The sequence below is a fragment of the Arvicola amphibius genome, chromosome 7 (assembly GCF_903992535.2).
Source record: "Arvicola amphibius chromosome 7, mArvAmp1.2, whole genome shotgun sequence".
Classification (NCBI taxonomy): Eukaryota; Metazoa; Chordata; class Mammalia; order Rodentia; family Cricetidae; genus Arvicola; species Arvicola amphibius.
In genome coordinates, this window is record NC_052053.1 from 43,168,050 (window position 1) to 43,187,364 (window position 19,315).

A 19,315-nucleotide genomic window follows, 5' to 3' on the forward strand; every position below is an offset into this window, starting at 1 on the left:
GAACTCCTTAATGGAGGAATTTAGTTAAGAAAGGAATTAAATCATCATGGATTCTAAAGGGGAAGGGAAGGTATGCTACAGTTTTAGGTGGTTAGTAAAAGGCTAAAGGGTTCATTTTCAATAAGGTTATGAATAGGGTACGGATTGTATTATAAATCAGCGTGCCTCCTCTTTTCTCCCAGTATGCGTAGAATCAAACAACCAAGAAACCTGTGTAAGCAGTCAAATAGAAGCTGATGGCTCTTGATCAGATAGCATGTACATCAGATGCTGCAGTTTCTAAGAACCTAGGCCTGGAATTAGACTCACTGCTCTAGACAGTAGAAACAAAGAAGGGACCCAGGCCTCTGGATGGTTAGTTCTGAGCTATGCTGTTATCAACTCTTCTGATCGTGGTTATTGTGAGGTAAAACCAGAGCAGCAGCGTGGGCAGGTAGTGATTCTACGTCCTTGAAGATCTGTGACTATCTTAGATGGGAAGTTCTTTGCCTGGACCCTGAACTCTGACCAGCTGCCTGCTGATAAAGATAATTGCAGACGTCAGATCTCTGCTCTTACCTAGGAGAGAGGAACAAGGCCTGGCCAGTGGAAAACTTTTCACTAAAGGGTTCTGAACTGTGGGAATTAACCCCCAAATATGTAACAGAAAGGAAGTTAGCTACAGAGGAAAGTCTCCAGCAAAGGACAGCCACTTTACTCACAAAGTAATAATGCCAAAAAGCCTTGCCTTTTGGTTTAGCCTTAGCCAGATCCCTCGGTTCTGATGAGTCGCTTGTGAAATGATGGCTGAGCATTTACTGTATAATGTTGGGGCTTGTAGCAGATCTCATTCAGAGGTTCTGCTTTGTTTGTTTTTGGTTTTTTTTTGTTGCTGTTTTTTCAAGACAGGGTTTCTCTGTGTAACACCTCTGAATATCCTGAAACTTGCTTTGTAGACTAGACTGGCTTTGAACTCACAGAGATCTGCCTGCCTCTGCCTCTGCCTCCAGAGCTGGGATTAAAGGCATGTGCCACCAATGCCCAGATCTCAGAGGTCCTGGATGGGGAATACAGTTCAATCCGGTGTACCCCATGTCTTCTTAGCTTTTGGGCCTCCTCTCCAGGGTTTGCATTTTATTCTGTAATTGTGTTGCCCTGTTCCCAAGAACCCCAAGAAGGCAGAACTGCCAACTTCCCATTTACTGCCCCACTACAGGGTTGGTCTTAAGTGTGCTCTGCAGGACTGTTTAGATCCATGGAAAGTCAAAACAACACACAGGGTCCCAGCCCCTGGACTGAGTGGGCAGGGAGAAGAGAATAATCAGAGGCCGATGAGAACTGGAAAAGTTACTGAGCAATAGGGAGCTGGGAGAGTAGTAAAACAACAAGAACCACTCAGGGTTCCCCCAAGATAGGCGCGGGAGCTTTCATTTAAATTTGGTGCTGGGAGGTTGCTGCAGTCACAGGGGAAAATGAGCACTGCTTGTGTGAGTTCTCAGTGTGTCTGCTGAAACTGGGGTGCCTTGTAAAGATGGGTCCTTCGGATGCAGGACCTGGAGCTGGATCAGCAGGAAGGCCATGAAGTCCCTTGTCTGGGTTTGGCTTCCCACTACTCTTGTGATCTTGGGTAAATTGTTTGGATCTCTGGGAGCCTGAAAAATGGTTCGGGACAGTGGTCAGTGAGCTCCCGGACCTTGCTTGGCTAGCTGTGCTGTGAATTCCATGACAGACCTCCTGGACTCCTGGAACTAGCTGCTTCCAGTCTTTCTTCTCACATTAAGGCACTGAGGCACAGATCCTGGGCAAGTCTTTCAAGGTCACACGACAGCCAATCCTGGTGTGTGGTCAGGTCCCATGGTGTAGGCTCTGCATTGCTCTGGAATAAGGTGTGGGATGCAGAGTTTCCTGTGTAGGGAGCATCACTGATGTTGTCTTCATGACACAGAACCCCCATTCTTTTACTGGGTCTCCTTCTCATATGCAAAGGGCCAGGATGGGGTGCGGAAGGTGCTGCAGTTCTGGTCCATTGCCCCTCAGTGTGTGGTCCTCAGACAACCAGAACCAGGAGCAGTCAGCCTCACAGGTGCTGCCCTCATCCTGTCCCGGTCACCCAGAAAACCAGATGCCACCCACTCCACTTCCCTTTCTCTCACTCCTGCCAGCCAAACCCATCTCTGTGTCCCCAGGGCCCCTGGCTGTCAGCCTGTTGCTGGGACCAGCTTCCCTCCTGATGTCCCAAGGCCTTTGGATGGTTCCTTGTGTTACCCAGTGTGCTTCCTCTCCTAACTCATCCCTTACACCTTCGTGGCAGCCCAGCCTAGTGTCTTCTTTAGCCTGGTTCCCTGTGGAGGGTGGGCTTCAGTGGCTGCAACCTTCTTGTGAGCTGTCCCAGTCTGAAGCACCTCCATGTGGGTCCTGAAGATTGGAGGCCCCTCCTACAGGATGAGGGATGCTGACCTTGGTTGAGTTGTTTTGGGTAGCCTGGGGCCCCTACCAGCCTCACAGCTCCTGCCCCTCTGCTGTACAATCTGTGAGCTAGAGAACTGGGTCCCAAGGTGACCAAGCCCTTCTGGGGGTGTCAGTTTTAGTTTTTTCCCCAGAGAGTGAGAGACTTTGTTTAATATAGATCTCAAATACAGTGCATTTTGAAAATAAAGGTTGCCTGCCTTTAAAGAATACTCTTGGTGGCCTGAGAGATGTTTGTTTTATGTATTTGAAAACTGTCATTGGGCCTGGGAAGATGGCTCAGTTGGTAAAGTGCTCTCCTTAGACCCCCCGAGGAAAAGGCAAGGCATGGTGATGTGTGTCTGAAATCACGTGGTGCAGTTTTCGGGAGACGGAGACAGGCAGATCTCTGAGGCTCACTGGCTAGGCAGCCTGGCCTTCTCAGCAGGTCAGGGTTAGTGAGAGAGACTGTCTCTAAGAATACAGCAGATCAGGGTTAGTGAGAGAGACTGTCTCTAAGAATATGTATCCTACCAACTAATGACCCAACTAACTAACTAACTAACTAATTAACTAATCAACCAAGCAAATCAAAAGAAAGTGAATGGCACCCGAGGAGCAACACCCAAGTTTGACCTCTGGCGTTCATACCCATGTGAACATGTGCACATCTTTCATTCAACAAGAACACACACCCTATACAAATATGCATACATACACCACCACACACCAAAGTTGTGTCACTAGAGAGTCATAGCCATAGGCAGAGTGCAGGATTGTCCTGGAGGGCAGGATATTGCAGGAAGTCAGGTTTCTGGGAGAGGACTCAGGGCTCCATGCCCAGTTCAATATTTTGCTGGTTTTTTTTATACAGTTTATCTCCATTTGGAGCTCCCTTAATTGTGCCTGGTGCTCAAATATTTGAAAGATAGGTAACTTTAATTCTATATTTTGCTAAATCAAAACAAAACAAAACCAACAATACTTTTTGATGAAATTTTGCTGTTGCTTTTAAATATATTGTTACATTTGGGGAAACTGAGATGGTTCAGTCTCAGCGTACGGTCTATCATTGTCCAAATACCAGGATGGATGCAGCTTGACTGCCGCCTTAGCTTGGTCCAACCCCTCTCTGGATGTGGGTTGATGCAGAGTGAGCAGAAATTGAGTCTCTGAGCAGCTGGTAGCCAGCTTTGCCCAATGACATTCTCTGGGTGGTTCATGCTTGTCCTCTCTCCAAATATAAGCCCTCACCCTCCATAAACAGAAGCCACAATCCAGGCCCTGAGATGGAAGCCAGGCTGCTGAGGACCGTCTGGGGACTCTTTCTGCTGTACCTGCTGCAGGCAGAGTCTGCAAGGGTGGACCTAGTGCCAGAGAAGGTGCCTCTTTTTCTTAGCTTGGAGGCGCCACTGGGGCTTGATGGGAAGTTGGACAGGGAGGAAGGGAGTGTCTAGCCACTGGGAGTCTCTTCCCCTTCCACCCAACTCCTAGTTAGCTACAGCATAGGTGGCAGAGCCCATGGCAGGTAGCATAGGACCCTTGAGAGAGACTGAGCTCCGTGGACCTCTCCCCTCCCTGAGTTTTCTCATGTTCCTCCTGTGTCAAGAGAGTAGAGGCCAGTCACCTCTGGGTCCTTGGTGATTTACAGATTTAGGATCCTTTCCAGCTTCCCTGGTTCTTGGGGTTCCTATGACCACCTCCCTGTGTACTGTGGAGCCAGAAGCGGACTTCTCCAGAGTGGACAGCTTGCTTGTCTGGATTCCTCTCTCTATATCCAGGATTCTTCCTGAGACCAGCAGCCTGACATTGTAAACTCAGAGGGGTTAGGCTTTGCGGAACACAGATTCTTTTCTCTTGTAACAGTAACCAGTTTCTAAAAGTTTCAGCTGTTATCCTGTGCTCTGGGAACTTTGCTATTATAGGAAAACATGAGCCCAGGGAAGTTGAGATTCGTAGAACCATGCTTGATTCAGTGTGCTGGCTGTAGGCCTGAATGCTTCCTCTCCACACACCTGTTGGAAAGGTCTCCTGGCAGACCAGCCTTGGGTCAGGATCTTCCGGAAGGGACATTTCTGTCTGGTGTCCTGAAAGGTCCCCTGGGAAGGAAAACTTGGCTGAGGACAGGTGACCTCCCAGTGTCATGATTATCTATTAACCCCTCAGACCTGCTGGAGGGGCCCTGAAATATCCTCTATAGCCCAGGAGCTGGAGACCTAGTGTGGCTTGAATGCTCAGAGCTAAGGCTAGCTCTAGTGCTGTTCTCTAGATTGCAGGGTTCTGGAAGGAAGTGGCTGTGACTTCTGAGCAGAACCTGGTGCTGAAGACTCAGAGGAGGGTAGAGGGCTTGTTCCTCACCTTCAGTGGAAGGAACGTCACTGTGAAGGCTGTGTACAACAGGTAAGAGGCCTGGGGTATTTGGGGACGTGACCTGCTGGGAAGTAGGAGACATGTTTGTCTTTGAACACAGTCGGGCTGTCACTCTGGTCATGATGAGATCATCAGCGTATGGGCTAGCCTTACCCGAGTCCACCTGATTGGGCACTCCCATCACAGAAAAAACTAGATCCAGGTTCCTACAACTGCATTTCTGCCAAAATATAAGCGAGGGCTTAAGATAAAGCCCTGTTGGTTGATAAAAATGTGTGGCTAGTAGCTGGCTGCCTCCCCGAAAGTGACAGGCTGGGGCTCCCTGCCCCATGCACGCCCCCTTTCCATGAATTCTGGGCTTCAAGATGCTCCCCAGCTTTTCAGCCCTCTTTCTGAAGGTATGCCCCATTCAAGAATGTGCTCATCACGTAGAATGCGGGCTGGTAGGTTCTTTTTGTTCTGTTCTGTTTTGTTTTGTTTTTGAGACAGGGTTTCTCTCTACCTTTGGAGCCTGTCCTGGAACTTTCTCTGTAGACCAGGCTGGCCTCCAACTCACCTTTCAAACTCTGCCTTTGTTTTCTTCCTGAGTGGTGGGATGAAAGGCAAGCGTCACCACTGCCTGGCTAGGTTAACAAACAATGTGATGCTTTCCAGCTCAGGAAGCTGCATGACGGAAACATCAGTGGGCTCAGGAAGAGACACTGTTGGGGAATTTGCTTTTCCTGGTAAGTACTGCCTTGTTGCTAACATTGCAGCTGCCTGGGCCTGTATCCTATCTCCCGCTGGCCTCAAGGCTCTCTGTGTCATCCGTGGGATCCTCAGGCCCTGGACCCCAGTCCCCTCATCTCTACTAGTGTCCTGGGTTGGCCTTCAAAAGTTGTCTTCCCAGGATGTCAGCGGTAGGTCCCAGCACTGGGCAGAAACAGAAGGGAATTAGGTTCTGCAGATCCAGTCTCCGAGGTCAGCCCTCCCCCGACACCCTCCCCCAGAGTGTTCAGGTCTGAGCAAGCCTTCCTAACCCTACCACTGACTCCTGAAGGCCAAAGGAAGATATACGTGCTGGACACGGACTATGAGCACTATACCATCCTCAAGTTGTCCCTGCTCTGGCAGGGTAGAAACTTCCATGTGCTCAAGTACTTCAGTAAGTTGGGCCTGGGTTGGGGCAGAGCCCTGTGGCTGCCTCCCTTCAGGTTGCTAGTCCAGCTCTGCTGTGCCCCACAGCTCGGAGCCTAGAGACTGAGGATGAGCCAGGCTTCTGGAGGTTTCGGGACATGACGGCCGACCAAGGCCTTTACATGCTGACCCGACATGGTGAGCATAACACCCTGAGGAGGAGCTGAACCAGACCTTGTTATGGGGTCGGCTGCCTCCCTGACTGAAGCACCTGTTGTCCCATCCCACAGGGAGGTGTGCTGAGCTCCTGAGAGAGGTGAGCCCACTACCCTTGATCTACATTGCAGCCCAACCCTCACGGAGCCCCTGCTGGCACTCCTAGGTCCTGGTCCAGGAGAGGAGGGGTCCCCATCCGTCCTCTGATAAAGATAGCAAACAGCCCTGATGGGCAGCTTCAGTTTTGTAGTCTGGAAAGAACGGTCTGCCGTGGGAGCCCAAGCTGTCATGCTTGGGTGTCATGCCTTTGGGTGTAGGACAGAATTAGGTTGGACAAGAGAGGTCCTTGTTTGTATTGTTCTGTTCAGCGGGGCTGTGCAGGGCTCTGGGTCAGCTCAGTCCCCTCATGTCCTGCCAGCTGGTGAGATGGCGTTCAGCCCTGTTGGATATCTTGGGGTTTCCTGTGTCTAACACCATGCGAATCCACTACCTACACAACCTCGCTGTCACAACCCAGTCCCAAGAGGTTGACACTATAACCCATTTTGCAGATAGAGACTCTGAGGCTCAGGGAACCAGTGCTTTGCCAAAACCAGGCAAATGGGTGTCAGGTACCTAGCTTGTGACACTTGACCAGCACCTCAGGGTCCCTGAAGGCCACACATGGCCCTAAGCTCTGCCGTTCTGCCTACAGGGACTGGTCTGAATAGCTTTTGTCCAGGTCTGCAGCTGCAACCCCACCCATCTGGCCTCGCCTGCTCCTGCCTGAGGGGGCTCTTGCACCTGCTTCAAATAAACCCTGCTGCCAAAGGCTGCCTGTCCTCTTTCCTGGGGACAGGGAGTGGGCAGCAGGAAGGTTCCTGTGACCCAGGTGGAGGAAACAAGCCTGTGTTTTCGGCGAATCCTTGGTTGAGAATAAACCTCACACACAGGGCAGCCGACGTGAAATGGTCCTGCTCTGCCCTCCCCTGCTCCATTCATGCTCTTCTGGGTAGTGGGTCCCACAGTCATTTCTGCAATGTGGGACAGTGTCCGTCCTGTTCTCGAGTTCTGGAGGCACTTTAGGAAGTTCTGAGGAAAAATGAGAGCTGGTCTGGAGCCTTGTGGGCCTCTGGGCAGTGGGGTAGCAGAGTCATGCTTTTCAAAAAGGCTGTCACACGGTCCAGGCCATGCGGGAGGCAGAGCCTCCAGGGAAAACATGCAGAAACGTGTGTCTCTGGCTATGAAGGACCCTCTGACCCTCCCAGCACCCACTCTGTTGGCTGCGTACCTCTACACCTACCCTTGACACATCCCTCAGAGGTGTCTGTCCCCACTGGACAGAGGACACCTCCCCCTCAGAGGACAGAATTGAGTCCATTCTGGGACCCCTTTCCTGAGGCTAGTGCTGGGTCCCTTGCCACATTGTGGTGATGGCAAAGGTGTTGCAGTGGGCACTGTGTGTGTCTTGTTGGAGAATAAGTGGGGCAGTGTGCAATTTAGCAGGATCCTGGAGGACTCCTTTATTCATTCAAAGGTAGGAAAAATGCTTTTCATCTCTCTTGAACATTGGTTAAACACAGATCATCTAAGAAGACGGATCCTTACATTTACTGCTTGGCATATACCCCACCCACTCAAAACTCCTGGTGCTAGAGCTTCCTCGAGCTTGTTTCATTGGCCTTCGGGGATTGCGTACAAATCAGTTTGTAGGGCGAGATTAGTAGCATCAGGATAGCTCAGTTCTGAATGGTCCCAACATTCTTCGGAGTTTGAGGAGTCAGGAAGGACTGGCTTGGTCACTGATTGCTAATCTGAGGTTTGCTGACATGCGAAGGGCTCTGGGTACAGTGTTAGTGGCTGCCTGACTTTGTCTGGAATCCAGAATAGCTGGTGACTGATAGTCAAGAGTTGGGAACACTGGCTTGTGGCTTCTATCAGAAAGAAAGAGGGTTTATCAGGTCACTAGCTGGGTCACCAGAAGATATAACTGGCCATCGCCTCTGTGTGCAGTAGCTGTCCCTTCCTGAAGGACTACATGCCCTGTGTCATTTTTATGTTCCTTAACTGTGCTCCCCATCTGCTTCTCCCTGTCTCCTCGTTCCCACTTCTTATAATTTGTACACTGGCTGTCATTGCCAATACTCTTCTATCCTTGCCTGTGCCCTGCAGGATCAGGGCCTGGGTTTTTGCCTAGGGAGTGATGTCACAGTGGCTGTCTCTTTGCTGTGGAGCCTGCACAGGTGCCCCGGGCCCTATGGGTTTTGCTCTTTACCTGAAAGCTGGAGGTTGTGGTCTCTGCTTACAAAAACAAGTTGTGGGTAAAGCTAATGCCAGGGCAGCACGGCTAGCTTTTGCCTAGGCACTGCTCATCTGGTGGCCCTTGACTGACTGCTGTGGCTTCTTCAAAGTCCTCAGGAAAACAGTCAAGGGCTGGAGGGGTCACGGGTCTGTGGCCCACTCCTTAGGATGCTCAGCCCGCTGAATGTAAACCTGCCAGATTCCACCATCCATGGTTCCAGTGTCCTCAGTCCTGCCCCCTCAATTCCCAGGCTTCCTTTGCCTGGGTCACCCGTTCTGGTTGGCAGCATTCTGTCCCTAGCTAGTCGTCATCTTCTCTGTGTCTATGACCAAAGTCTGCCAAGGGACCTTGGTGGTGCCTGCTCTGTCACCTGCACACAGCTGGAAAGGAAGAGCACAATTGCTGAATGGATCGATGCATACCTGATTGGACACCCAGAGGAAGGTCTGTGTCCCCTGAGGCAGTCCTCTGAGGCCCCGCTATCCAGCAGGTGGGTGAGTCACCTGTCCTGTTTACAGTGTGCTTCCAACCGAACCCAATGAGAATCATCTATGCGTATCCTAAGCACCCACTAGGAAGGATATAAAGTCCAGAGGCTCTGAGCCAAGGGCTGTGGCTTCCAGTTGTTGGAGAACTGAACCCAGATACTCACCTGCTAGGCACATGAAAAGCAACATGCTCTTCACCCTGCTGGTGCTGTGCGTGGGACTGGCCCCTGACACAGAGGCTCAAAAACCGGACCCCTTCGACCCAAACCAGGTAATCCCAGTTATGGTGAGGCAAGTTCAGTGCTTTTCCATGGGGACTGGCCCTACCCAGAGTCAGCCTTCAATACTCTATCATTTTGGGTACCATTTACCCCCTAGAACTTTCCAGACTTCTGCATGCCTTGGAAGGGAGGGATGTAGAATGACTCTCAGGGTACCAAATCCTAGATGCTGGTCCATCTGGGTGGTTCCTTTCTGTGATCCCTTTCCCCCAGTATAAAAGCTTCTGGTATGAAATTGCCTTTGCTTCCACAATTGATGACCAAGACTCAGAGAACAACGAGAAGCTGGGAGCCTTGAAAGACTCACTGGAAAGGCACCTTCTGAACGTGATCACCAAGTATTACAAGTGAGTTAAGGCCCTGCCTGTGGCCCTGGGGGAAAGTTGGGCTGTCCTGTACAGCGTGGGCTAGCCTGTACGGTGCTCTCTGCTTGCCTCGGAGAAATGTTTACCCGTGTCTGCACTTAACCTCAGCTGTAGAGAGGGATGGGGCAGGGTCAACTATTTCAGATGGGACCAGACATCTTTGACATCCTGGGTGTCCCCCAGTCTACCAAGACAGTTTAGGGAGTGACATACAACTCCGCAATCATGATAGGAGTCTGGCCTCCAGGACTGCCACCCTGGATGCTGAGCAAAGCAAGTAACTGATCAGAAAACTTTAAGGTCAATTTCCTAGCTCTAAGGTCATGGGACCTGAGGAGACTTGAGGCAAGGCTGACCCGGGCTATCTCTTCCTCCTGGCACACAGACCAGCAGTGCCAATGTCCCCATGTCTCCGTTGGCCAGCAGATACCTTCAGGCTACACATGCGAAACCAGATTACGTCCATAAAGATACGTGCATGTCCCTGTTCTCAGAGCTGCCCCTTTAAAGTGTCATGTCTTCCCAGAGTGACATTCAGCTCTGTGTGTGCTTCTGCTCCTGAGAGGGTGTTTCCCTCAGTCATGCATGTATTTGATTCCCAGGGAGTGTGTCTTCAGATGTATGTAACCATGCTTCTCAGAGTAGACCTTCAAATGTGTGTCCTTTCACCTCTCTGTGTGTCCCTAAATGTGTGCACGTCATTCAGAATGTGTTTATGTCAGAATGTGTCCCTCAGCTCTGAGCGTGTCGCTGATTCTCAGAGAATAAGTCTTTCAGGCACAATCATGCCTCTTCCTATGAACATTGTGTTCTTCAGACATGTGCGACCCTGTTCCTCAGAGACTATGTACCTCACACAGGTGTGTGTCTTTGCTCCTCAGAGTGTGCCCCTCAATATGTGTGTCCCTGTACCTCCAAGTGTGTTTGTGAGTCACGAACATCTCCCTGTTTCTTAAGAGCTTCTCCCCGAAATACGTGTCCCTTTACTTCAGGAAGTCTGTCGTTCACATATGCGTTTCCCTGCTCCTGAATGTGTCACTCACTGTAGTCTGTTCATCTTTCTCAGGCTGTGCCCCTCAGTGGTGGGGAGTGGCTATCTTAGGTCTGTTTGTTTTTGTTCCAAAGACTGTGTCCTTCAGAGGCAAACGTGAGATTTGTTTCCCTTAGAGGTGTGTCCATTCCCGATCCTCAGGGTGTGTCTGTTGTCTCTGTGTGTCTGTGAGCACAGGTGAGTGGTTCCTCAGGAGTCACTGGGTGCATCTTTTTACAGCCAGTACTCTTGCTACACCATCTCCTTCTCACTGGGTAGCCACTCTGTAGGGGTCCTATTCTTTGGGGTCTCAGCAGACATTAGGACACCTGTATCTGCCTGGTTTCCGAACCCCTGGGTTGCCCACCATGCACACCACCTCAGAGCATAGCGTGTAAGGCCTGGTAGGCAGGAGGCTAGGAGTCTCCCTTTTTCCTTTATTCTCCTTCAGTTTCTCCTCCTTTGTCTGTCTGTGTAGCCCAGGCTTCCCCGGGCTGATGTGGGATGCATATACCCAGGGATATACCTAATAGTTCCACTCCCTGCCACTGAGGCACCCAGTGTTTCCCACCTTTGTCTGTCTAGCCTAGACTGCCCTGATGGGCATATCGTCCAACTTGGCCTCAAACTGCAATCTTCTTGACTCAGTTCCCCTCATCTCCCAGTATTGGGATTACAGGCTGGCCTACCTTTTTGTCTTCGTAGTAACAAACGCTGTATGCTGGAGAAGGTCCCGGCCCTTGAGGAAGACAGTCCAGGGAAGTTCAGGGTCACCAGATCAATAGGCAAGGATGCTGTCCCAGGTTTGGTGGGTGTGGTGGCCTATCTGGGGCATTGTGGTTTACTATCAGTGTGTACTTATTACTGTTCTGGATGTGGGGGTCCCCAGCCTCAATAGAGGTGTTTGGTGTATCCTGACTGAGGTCTCAGTCGGCTGCTTAGTATCAGGATGCCACGCCCAGATGTCAGGAGCCTGGGTGGATGCCCCTGTAGCCACTGTCTCTGGCTGGCTTCTGCCTTTGCCAGGACTTTGGCAGCTTCCTCTCTGAAATCCTAGGTTTGCTTCAGCATTCCTTTATCTGGGTCAGTGGGGACCGTGCCCTCCTCTTCAGAGTCCTCTGAACTCTCAAGGCTGCTCATGTGTTTTGGGTACATGCTTATATGTGTATATGTGCCAGACAGAAGCTCAGCTAGGAACTGAGAGCAATGGCTGAGAAGGTAGAAGGGTGTCTAGAATTTTGCTCTGTTCCCAGAAAACAAAGAACATTATATTGCCGCTACGGACTACAAGACCTTCTATATCCTCTTTACTGGCATTCCAAAAAAAAAGCCGTACTATAAGAGTTTGACACTGTACAGTAAGTCCAGCCTGGACTCATCTGGGGTGGGGTGGGTGTCACCCCTCCTATCCCTCACCTAGGGTGAGGGATAGAAGAGCATCCAGGGCTGTGTCAGGGTTGGGGTAGAAAGTCTGTAACTACAGAAACCCAGTGCCATACTCCCTGGCAGCCCGGAGCCTGGTCAACACTGATCATGCCCTGAGAAGGTTCAAGAGTGAGGTCTTGGCGCAAGGGTTTCCAGAAGTAAGCATACATGTTTACAAGCATGACGGTGAGTAGGCCTAACTCGGGCCAGGGCCTCCCAGGAACCGGCAAAGACCTGGGTCTGCCCTGCTCCTTTCTTGTATCTTCATTTTGTCTTTTTGTCTCCAGTGTCGTGTGTGACCTCAGTGACTTCAATGGGTGAGTATCTGGACTAAGCTGGGGCTGTGCTGAGCACCAAGGGTTTTGTGGGCTCCTTTCCCACGGCCTTCCCAGCACATCGGTAATGGTAGGCACTTACACTGGCCTGGTATGTGTGGGCAGCTGGGTAGTGTCTTTGTTCACACTTATTGGAGCAAGCAGATACATGTTCTGAAACGCAGGCCGCCCAAGGATCAAGAGGGCTTAGTTGTCCTCTCTGGGCTTGTTTGTCCTCTGGCCTAAGCAGCTGGGGGAGGCCTCTGTGGTGGGGTCTGATGCTCTCCTGCTCCCATCTCATGCTGCCCTGTCCTGCAGGGAAGTGATCCCAGGTCCTGAAGGAGGTGAGCCCACATCCTTTATTCTACACCACAGCCCTTGTGTTCTGGTACTAGATCCTGGCCCTGGTGGTGGTGGTGGTGGTGGTGGTGGTGGTGGTGGTGTGTGTGTGTGTATACCCCTTCTCTACCACTTACTAGCATTGCTGGACAGGTCCAGAGAGGTATCTGTTTTGCTGTTTGTAGAGAGAGAGATGCAGTCAGGAATGTGAACCCAAGCTGTCAGGCTAAGTCCTAGGAGGGAAGTGGGTGCCTCGATACGTGTCAGTGTGGATATTGGGACAGAGCTGGGTGCCAGGCTCCTTGTCCTCAATATTCTGCCCAGCAGGAATGTTCAGGACTGCTGATTGACTCTGAATCTTCAGATGCTCTCAGGGACTCGGTCAAGATAGATATAGACCCTGTTCGATGTCTTAGGGTTCCCTGTATCCAGCACTGTGCTGGTCTACCACTGGCATTACCTCATTACAGCAACCTAGCGCCCAGATATTGACAGTATGACTCATTTTGCAGATAGATAGATCAAGGCTCAGGAAACCAGTGCTTTGCTAAAGCCAGGTAGCTAGGATACCAGGCCCCTACCCTGTGGCCCTGACCAGTGTCTCAGGGTCCCTGGAAGCGACACATGGCTCTAAGCTAGCTTGTTTTGCTTGCAGGAACTGATCTGAGGAGAAAGCCATGGCTCTGTGCACCTGACCTCTTCTGCCCCTACCCAAGGTGTTCCTTACTCGGTGCCAAATAAACCTTGCTGCCACATGCTGCCTAGCATCTTTTCTGGGGGGTGGGCCACACCTGTTCACCGATGATTGCTTTCTGTCCACAGTGACCCGCATGAGTGCAATGTACTGCACTCTTTCTGTGAATACTCTTTAATGACCCAACTCACAGAGCTGGTCAGGTTCCACTGACTGATTGATTCAGGTCCCCAGCCCCATCTTCATTCTGGAGCAGTTTCCTGTCCTCTTAGGATCTGGAAGCAGCCACAAAGACAAGGCCTTCTCTTGTGGTCTCAGTAGGTTTCTCAGATGGAAGGGGAATAGTAACAGCCCCATTTGCTGCCCCTGTTTTCCTAAGGCTCCCTGCTGTGTGAAGATCAAATCCATGGCTGTTGTTTCCATGGCCCACCTGGAGGTGGCTGTTCTCTAGTGTCCCTCTGCTCAGCCCCACCGTCTGCTCACCTTGTCTCTTATATTGCTGCTGCAGCTGGAAGGCAAGAAAACAGGAATGTGGGGTGATCTCACCTGCCTGTCCCTCTCAAATTCTGCCTGAGAAACCTCTGAGGAGGTGTTCTCAGGTGAGCTTCTGACATGCTAAGGGCATGGGGAATGCTGTCATTTTCTTCAGATCTGGTCCACACCTGCACCAAGTTCCAGAAGCTTAGCATGAGTCACACTTCCTGCTCATGACAGATGCTCCAGACTGTGGACTCCAGCCACAGCTCATCACTGTACAGTTCTGGAGCTTGATCTCCAGTCCACGATCACGTGACCTCCAGTCCACGATCACGTGACCTCCAGTCCATGATCATGTGACCTCTTGTCCACTATCATGGGTCAGCAGTTCGTTTTTAGGATTGGGGACATGGCTTAGTCAGTAAAGCACATACCATGCAAACATTCAGATTTGTAGCCCATGTAAAGAACTACCAAAAAACATGGTACATACCTGTGATTCCAGTGTTTGGGCTGTGGAGACAGTAGGATCCTTGTGGCTTGTTACCTAACCTTTTTGTCCAAGTTATTGGGTTTCATGTCCAATTAGAGACGCTGAATCAAAAACAGTGGGGAATGAATGACACCTGACCTTTGGCCTCCACATGAAAGCACACATACGTATGTACACATGCACTCACCTATACACATACACAAGCACAAGAAAGTCCACTATCAGGTAAGGGCTCTCTTCCCAGCTGGTGAACATGGAAGTGGGGGACAGAGACTGACAGTATGGTCAGTCTTCCTGTCCTCAGAAGGACATTAACCTACTTGCTTACACTCACAGTGACTGGCTTCATTGGAGCCTTACTTGCCTCCAGAGACCCCCAACACAGTAACATGAGGTATACCTTGCAAAGACTACACAATATAGGGCTTTTTATATATCTATTTCTTAATAAAATGGCATATATACATATATATTTAAAGTATTTGTATGTGTATTCGTGATTTGCCTGCATGTATGTATCTGCACCATGTGCATACAGTGCCCAAGAAGGTAGGAAAAGGGAGTTGGATCTCCTGGAACTGGAGATGTAGACACTTATAAGCTGCCATGTGGGGTCTTGGAATTGAATCTGGGTCCTCTGGAAGAATACCCAATGCTTTTAACCATGGAGCCATCTTTCCAGTGTTAAATGTGGTTATTATTTTATTTATTTATTTGTTTAGTTTTTTGAGACAAGGCTTCTCTGTGTAACAGTTTTGGCTGTCCTGCAACTCGCTTTGTAGACCAGGTTGGCCTTGAACTCACAGAGATCTGCCTTTCCTCTACCTCTCAAGGACTGGGCTTAAAGGCATGCACCATCATCGCCCAGATGGGATTTTACAATGTATTATAATTGATGCTTCACAGAAAGATGAGTAGATACACAAGCAGAAAAGCAAGGTCTATGGGAGAAGAAAAGAATGGTTTAGTAAAACCTGATCATGAAATTAACCAAAATGTCCTCCCCCCACATACACACTCATACACACACACACACACACACACACACACACACACACACACAAGACTGACTGAGACAGAATGACAGCCTCTGGTTTCTCCATGCATGTGCACTGGCAAAGCTGCCAGAGGAATAGACTAGAGCAAGAACCGTGCGGAAACACACTAGACTCCAGTGTCTGTGTCAGTACTTTTCTTACTGTGACCTTACAGAAGCAACTTATGAAAGAAAGGGCTGATGTCGACCCCCAATCTGTGAGGCTCCTGTCCATCATGCTGGGAAAGGCGTGGCAGATGTCAGGGCAGTGGGCTCTGCAGCTGGGACTCCTTGCATCTAGACAGGCGGTCAGGCGGAGACACTGAAGTGCCAGCAACAGCTTTTTTCTCCCTCTCTTTGTGTGCCGTCCGGGAATCCTCAGCACATGAGACGGTGACCCCTATTCCAGGTTACACCTCTGTGGAAACACCTCAAAGATGCACCCCAAAGGCGTACCTCACTGAGGTCCAAGGTGCTTATTTATCTAACTCATTGACAGAGTTAATCACCGGATTATCTTTAGAAGCAAGTTTTTGGATAATACCTAGTTACAAATTTTATATAGATAAAGATATTTTATAAAGTTGTATGGACAAAGTTATTCTTGAACTTGATGCAAATGTGAACTTAGAGACTCCCAAGGTTTAGGGGAAATGAGCAGAATGAAATAAAGAAGCAGTTGGATGGTGGTGGCACACATTTTTAATCCCAGCACTTGGGAGGCAGAGGCAGGCAGATCTCTGAGTTCAAGACCTGCCTGGTCTACAGAGAGATTTCTGGGTCAGTCAGGTCTACACAGAAAAACTCTACATTGAAAAACCAAAATTTAAAAAAAAGAGGGAAACTCATAAAAGAAACTCATAGGCCTTGCTGAAGCTGTTAGTTTACAGTCCTAAAGCTAGCCACCAAGGTCTATTCCCCAGTTTGGTCAAACCCTCCTCCTGAGGCTGCCCACCAAGTTCTAGCTCTCGAAGTATTGAGTCCAGAGGCCTCCTTTGGCTCACCAAATTAACATGCCCAACTAAAACTAAACACCTCATCCTAACACAGGGTTCCCCCTTTCCTTTAAAAACTGCCATTTGCCTGTGGCCACTTCCGTCTCCTCTCTATCTAGAGGCTGTCCTTGTCGCTCTGGGACACATGTCTCATCCCTTTCTCCCTCCCCTTTCCCCTCTTCTAGCTCCTGTCTTTGTTTCTTATTCCCTGCCATTTGCCCCTCTGAGGCAAATAGATCTCTTTGTGCTGAGAACTTGGTCTTGGGTTATCTTGTGCCAATACTGGTTTTTTTCCACTGTGTATATGTTAGTACATTCAATTCAGCTCAGAGTGCTGTTATAAAATTTTTAATTCTTTTTAAATATCTTTTTATAGTAGCTAAGTAGAGACAAAGATAAAGATATCTTTATCTTTATAGGCCAGCTTGTATTCATTTCATGGATCCGGTTGGCAGGTGGTTCAGAGGAGTCACAACTGATCCATGAGCTTTGCTGTGCATGTGTGTGCTCAGCTTCTTTACTGGTATCTGTCTGGTAGTCATCTCTGGATGCCACAGCAGAATGCTGTAGGCTGAGCGTTTTAAGCAACAGAAACATATTTCTCATCATTTGGGATCAAGGTCCAGGGGAGGGTTAACTCCCATGCTCTGTCTGTGTGCGTGCATAAGTTTGTGTTTGTGTGTGTGTGTGTGTGTGTGTGTGAGAGAGAGAGAGAGAGAGAGAGAAAGAGAGACAGAGACAGAGAGACAGAGACAGAGAGATACAAACTGTCAGATACAAACATAATAAAACAGACAGATAGAAGGAACAGCTCCTTCATGTTCTTATCAGGGCATTAATCCTATGTTGGGCTTTAGCCTCATAACTTCTAACTCAGCCACCTCCTCACACCATCTTGTTGAACTGTGAGGGTATAGTGGAGGTAGTGGAGTGTCTGGTTCACATCTCTTTGGTGGTTTAGGACATACATATTCCTGGGACTCTCAACCGAGCCTTTGCTTTTTGCATCCTCCCCCAGCAGTTAAACTCTGCCTTTCTGGAACATTCATGTAAGTCATGCGCTGTCCCTGAAGTTGGTGCCTGTTCTTTCAGCTTCTTTTGTGGGGGTATTTTAGCTTGGCCTTGGGTCTTCTCTCCTCTGCGCAAGGTTGGGCTCCCACAGGACTCCATGAAGCTCTAGACTCCCAAAAGAGGATTGTCTGTGTGTGTGTCTGTGTGTGTGTGTGTGTGTTCGCGCGCGCGTGCACGCACATGCCTGCATGCGTGTATTCATGTGTGTGTGTGTATGTCATATGCGTGTGGGTGCCCTCAAAAACCAAAACAGTTTACTGAGAATTGAGCCCTGATCTCCTGAAAGAGCATCAAGTTGTGCTATCTATTCAGCCCCTGGGAGAGATTTCTGTGTATTAAAAATTTTAAATTTATTGATAATACATTGTATTATCAATACATAAGATTGTAGTAAAATCTTTTTTTCTTCCTTTTCTTTTTCTTTTTGAGACAGGGTTTCTCCGTGTAGCTTTGGCTGTTCTTGAACTCACTCTCTAGACCAGGCTGGCCTTGAACTCAGAGATCCCCTCTCTTCCATCTCCTGAGTGCTGGGATTAAAGGAGTTTGCTACCACTGCCTGGCAGTATATATCATGGCAGGTGTGGCTACAAGTTTTCTTCTTTAGGGGCAGCATAACTTTTGCAAGGTGGTGAAGAAATTCAGGCACAGTAAACCCCCACACCCAACTGTCATGGACTTTCCTTTCTGATAGCACCTTTTCTCATTTCCGGTTCCTCTGAGACCCTCAAAGCTGACTTCGCCAGTGAGTACCGTCCCCAGAGCTCTCTCCAGTCTGCCGTGGAAGATCCAGGCAGGCTTTTCCTGTCTGTTTTCTCCCTGCTGCTTCTCATTCTGTTGTCTTAGGCCTATGTGTTTTGGCTGGAATATATGTTTAAAAATGATTGAAAGCATTGATCTAAAGATTAAGATGGGAGTTTTGGAGCAATTGTCTTCTAAGAGAAATTTTACTTTTTCTATCAGGTGTCTGTGGGATCAGCAGTTAGGAACCATCCTAATCAGGTTCAAGGTCTGACTTTGGGTCACTGAGCTGGACAGAAGTACACTCAACTGATGTTTACCCAGGGTCTGGTTTGTGCACCTAAACCCTTCCACAGCAGAGGGCAGCAGGGAGCTTTATTAGGATGCCTTTTGTGCAGAGACTCAAGATGTGGACACATTGCACCCGTGGGTCTTCAAGGCTGGCTTGGAATGAGGATGGGGATGGTGAAGGGGGCTAGGTGTAACGGAGGTGAAGCATGAGCTTCAGTCTACTCTGTTCTGGGTCCTGAAGACCTGCAACCTTGTGCAGAAGTGCGCAGTGCATTTGTGATGATGAGCCAGTCTCGGGGATGTATGGCTATGATCTAGGCTGGAGGCAGGAGGATCCACTTACCACCTCCCCACTGCTTGAGTATGGTGGGCCAGATAAACCTCACCCAGAACTTCTGCTCCTGTTAGTAGCTCCAATGACTTTGGTTTGCAGACAGCAATCAGGGAAGACTTTGGGACCAGGCTGTGGACAGCAATCAGAGGGGCCTTTGGGAACAGGCTGAAGACAGGAATCATGAGGGGAGCCTTGGGTACCAGACCACAGACAGCACTCAGGGGAGACTTGGGGACCAGGCTGCGGACAGCAATTAGGGAAGAATTTGGGACCAAGCTACAGTGTTTGAGGGGGTTTAGGGTCTTTTTGGTCTAAAACATCACCTTCAGCTCCCTAACACCCCTTTATACAAAAGGGTTTGTATAAAGGACTATTTGGCTGAGGGCTTCACCCCAGCTCCTGGCATAAGCTCTCTCCCCTGGGAGTTGCCTCAGTCCAAACTCCTCCTTCGAGAAAGCCTGCCAAATGGTGGTGCCTCCCCAGGAGGGTCAAGAAAATCTTCTAAAGGCAAACCCCTCTTTAGAGAATGTTAAGACC

General features: G+C 49.5%; 2 protein-coding genes across 2 annotated transcripts; both read left to right on the top strand.

Moving 5' to 3' along the window:
• Window positions 1–3,713: 3,713 nt before the first annotated feature.
• On the top strand, window positions 3,714–6,292 carry Lcn8 (lipocalin 8). Its single transcript, XM_042055379.1, has 6 exons — window positions 3,714–3,806; window positions 4,694–4,824; window positions 5,449–5,519; window positions 5,834–5,938; window positions 6,019–6,108; window positions 6,201–6,292. The coding sequence occupies exons 1-6, from the start codon at window positions 3,714–3,716 to the stop codon at window positions 6,290–6,292; spliced, it is 582 nt and encodes a 193-aa protein (XP_041911313.1).
• A 1,564-nt stretch (window positions 6,293–7,856) lies between these two features.
• LOC119819724 lies at window positions 7,857–19,035 on the top strand. The gene is made up of 6 exons (XM_042055380.1): window positions 7,857–8,897; window positions 9,067–9,166; window positions 9,390–9,523; window positions 11,277–11,379; window positions 12,558–12,654; window positions 18,878–19,035. Exons 1-6 carry the CDS (start codon window positions 8,575–8,577, stop codon window positions 19,033–19,035), a joined length of 915 nt encoding a protein of 304 aa, XP_041911314.1. The 5' UTR covers window positions 7,857–8,574.
• Window positions 19,036–19,315: the final 280 nt, after the last annotated feature.

Bases quoted from the DNA above. Each gene is read 5' to 3' on its own strand.
- Lcn8 (XM_042055379.1), top strand. From the start codon at position 3,714: ATGGAAGCCAGGCTGCTGAGGACCGTCTGGGGACTCTTTCTGCTGTAC. The intron at 4,825-5,448 runs GTAAGAGGCCTG...GATGCTTTCCAG, and splicing joins GTGAAGGCTGTGTACAACAG to CTCAGGAAGCTGCATGACGG. The intron at 5,939-6,018 runs GTAAGTTGGGCC...TGTGCCCCACAG, and splicing joins CCATGTGCTCAAGTACTTCA to CTCGGAGCCTAGAGACTGAG.
- LOC119819724 (XM_042055380.1), top strand. From the start codon at position 8,575: ATGCTCAGCCCGCTGAATGTAAACCTGCCAGATTCCACCATCCATGGT. The intron at 8,898-9,066 runs GTGGGTGAGTCA...CTCACCTGCTAG, and splicing joins GAGGCCCCGCTATCCAGCAG to GCACATGAAAAGCAACATGC. The intron at 11,380-12,557 runs GTGGGTGTGGTG...CTCTGGCCTAAG, and splicing joins AGGATGCTGTCCCAGGTTTG to CAGCTGGGGGAGGCCTCTGT.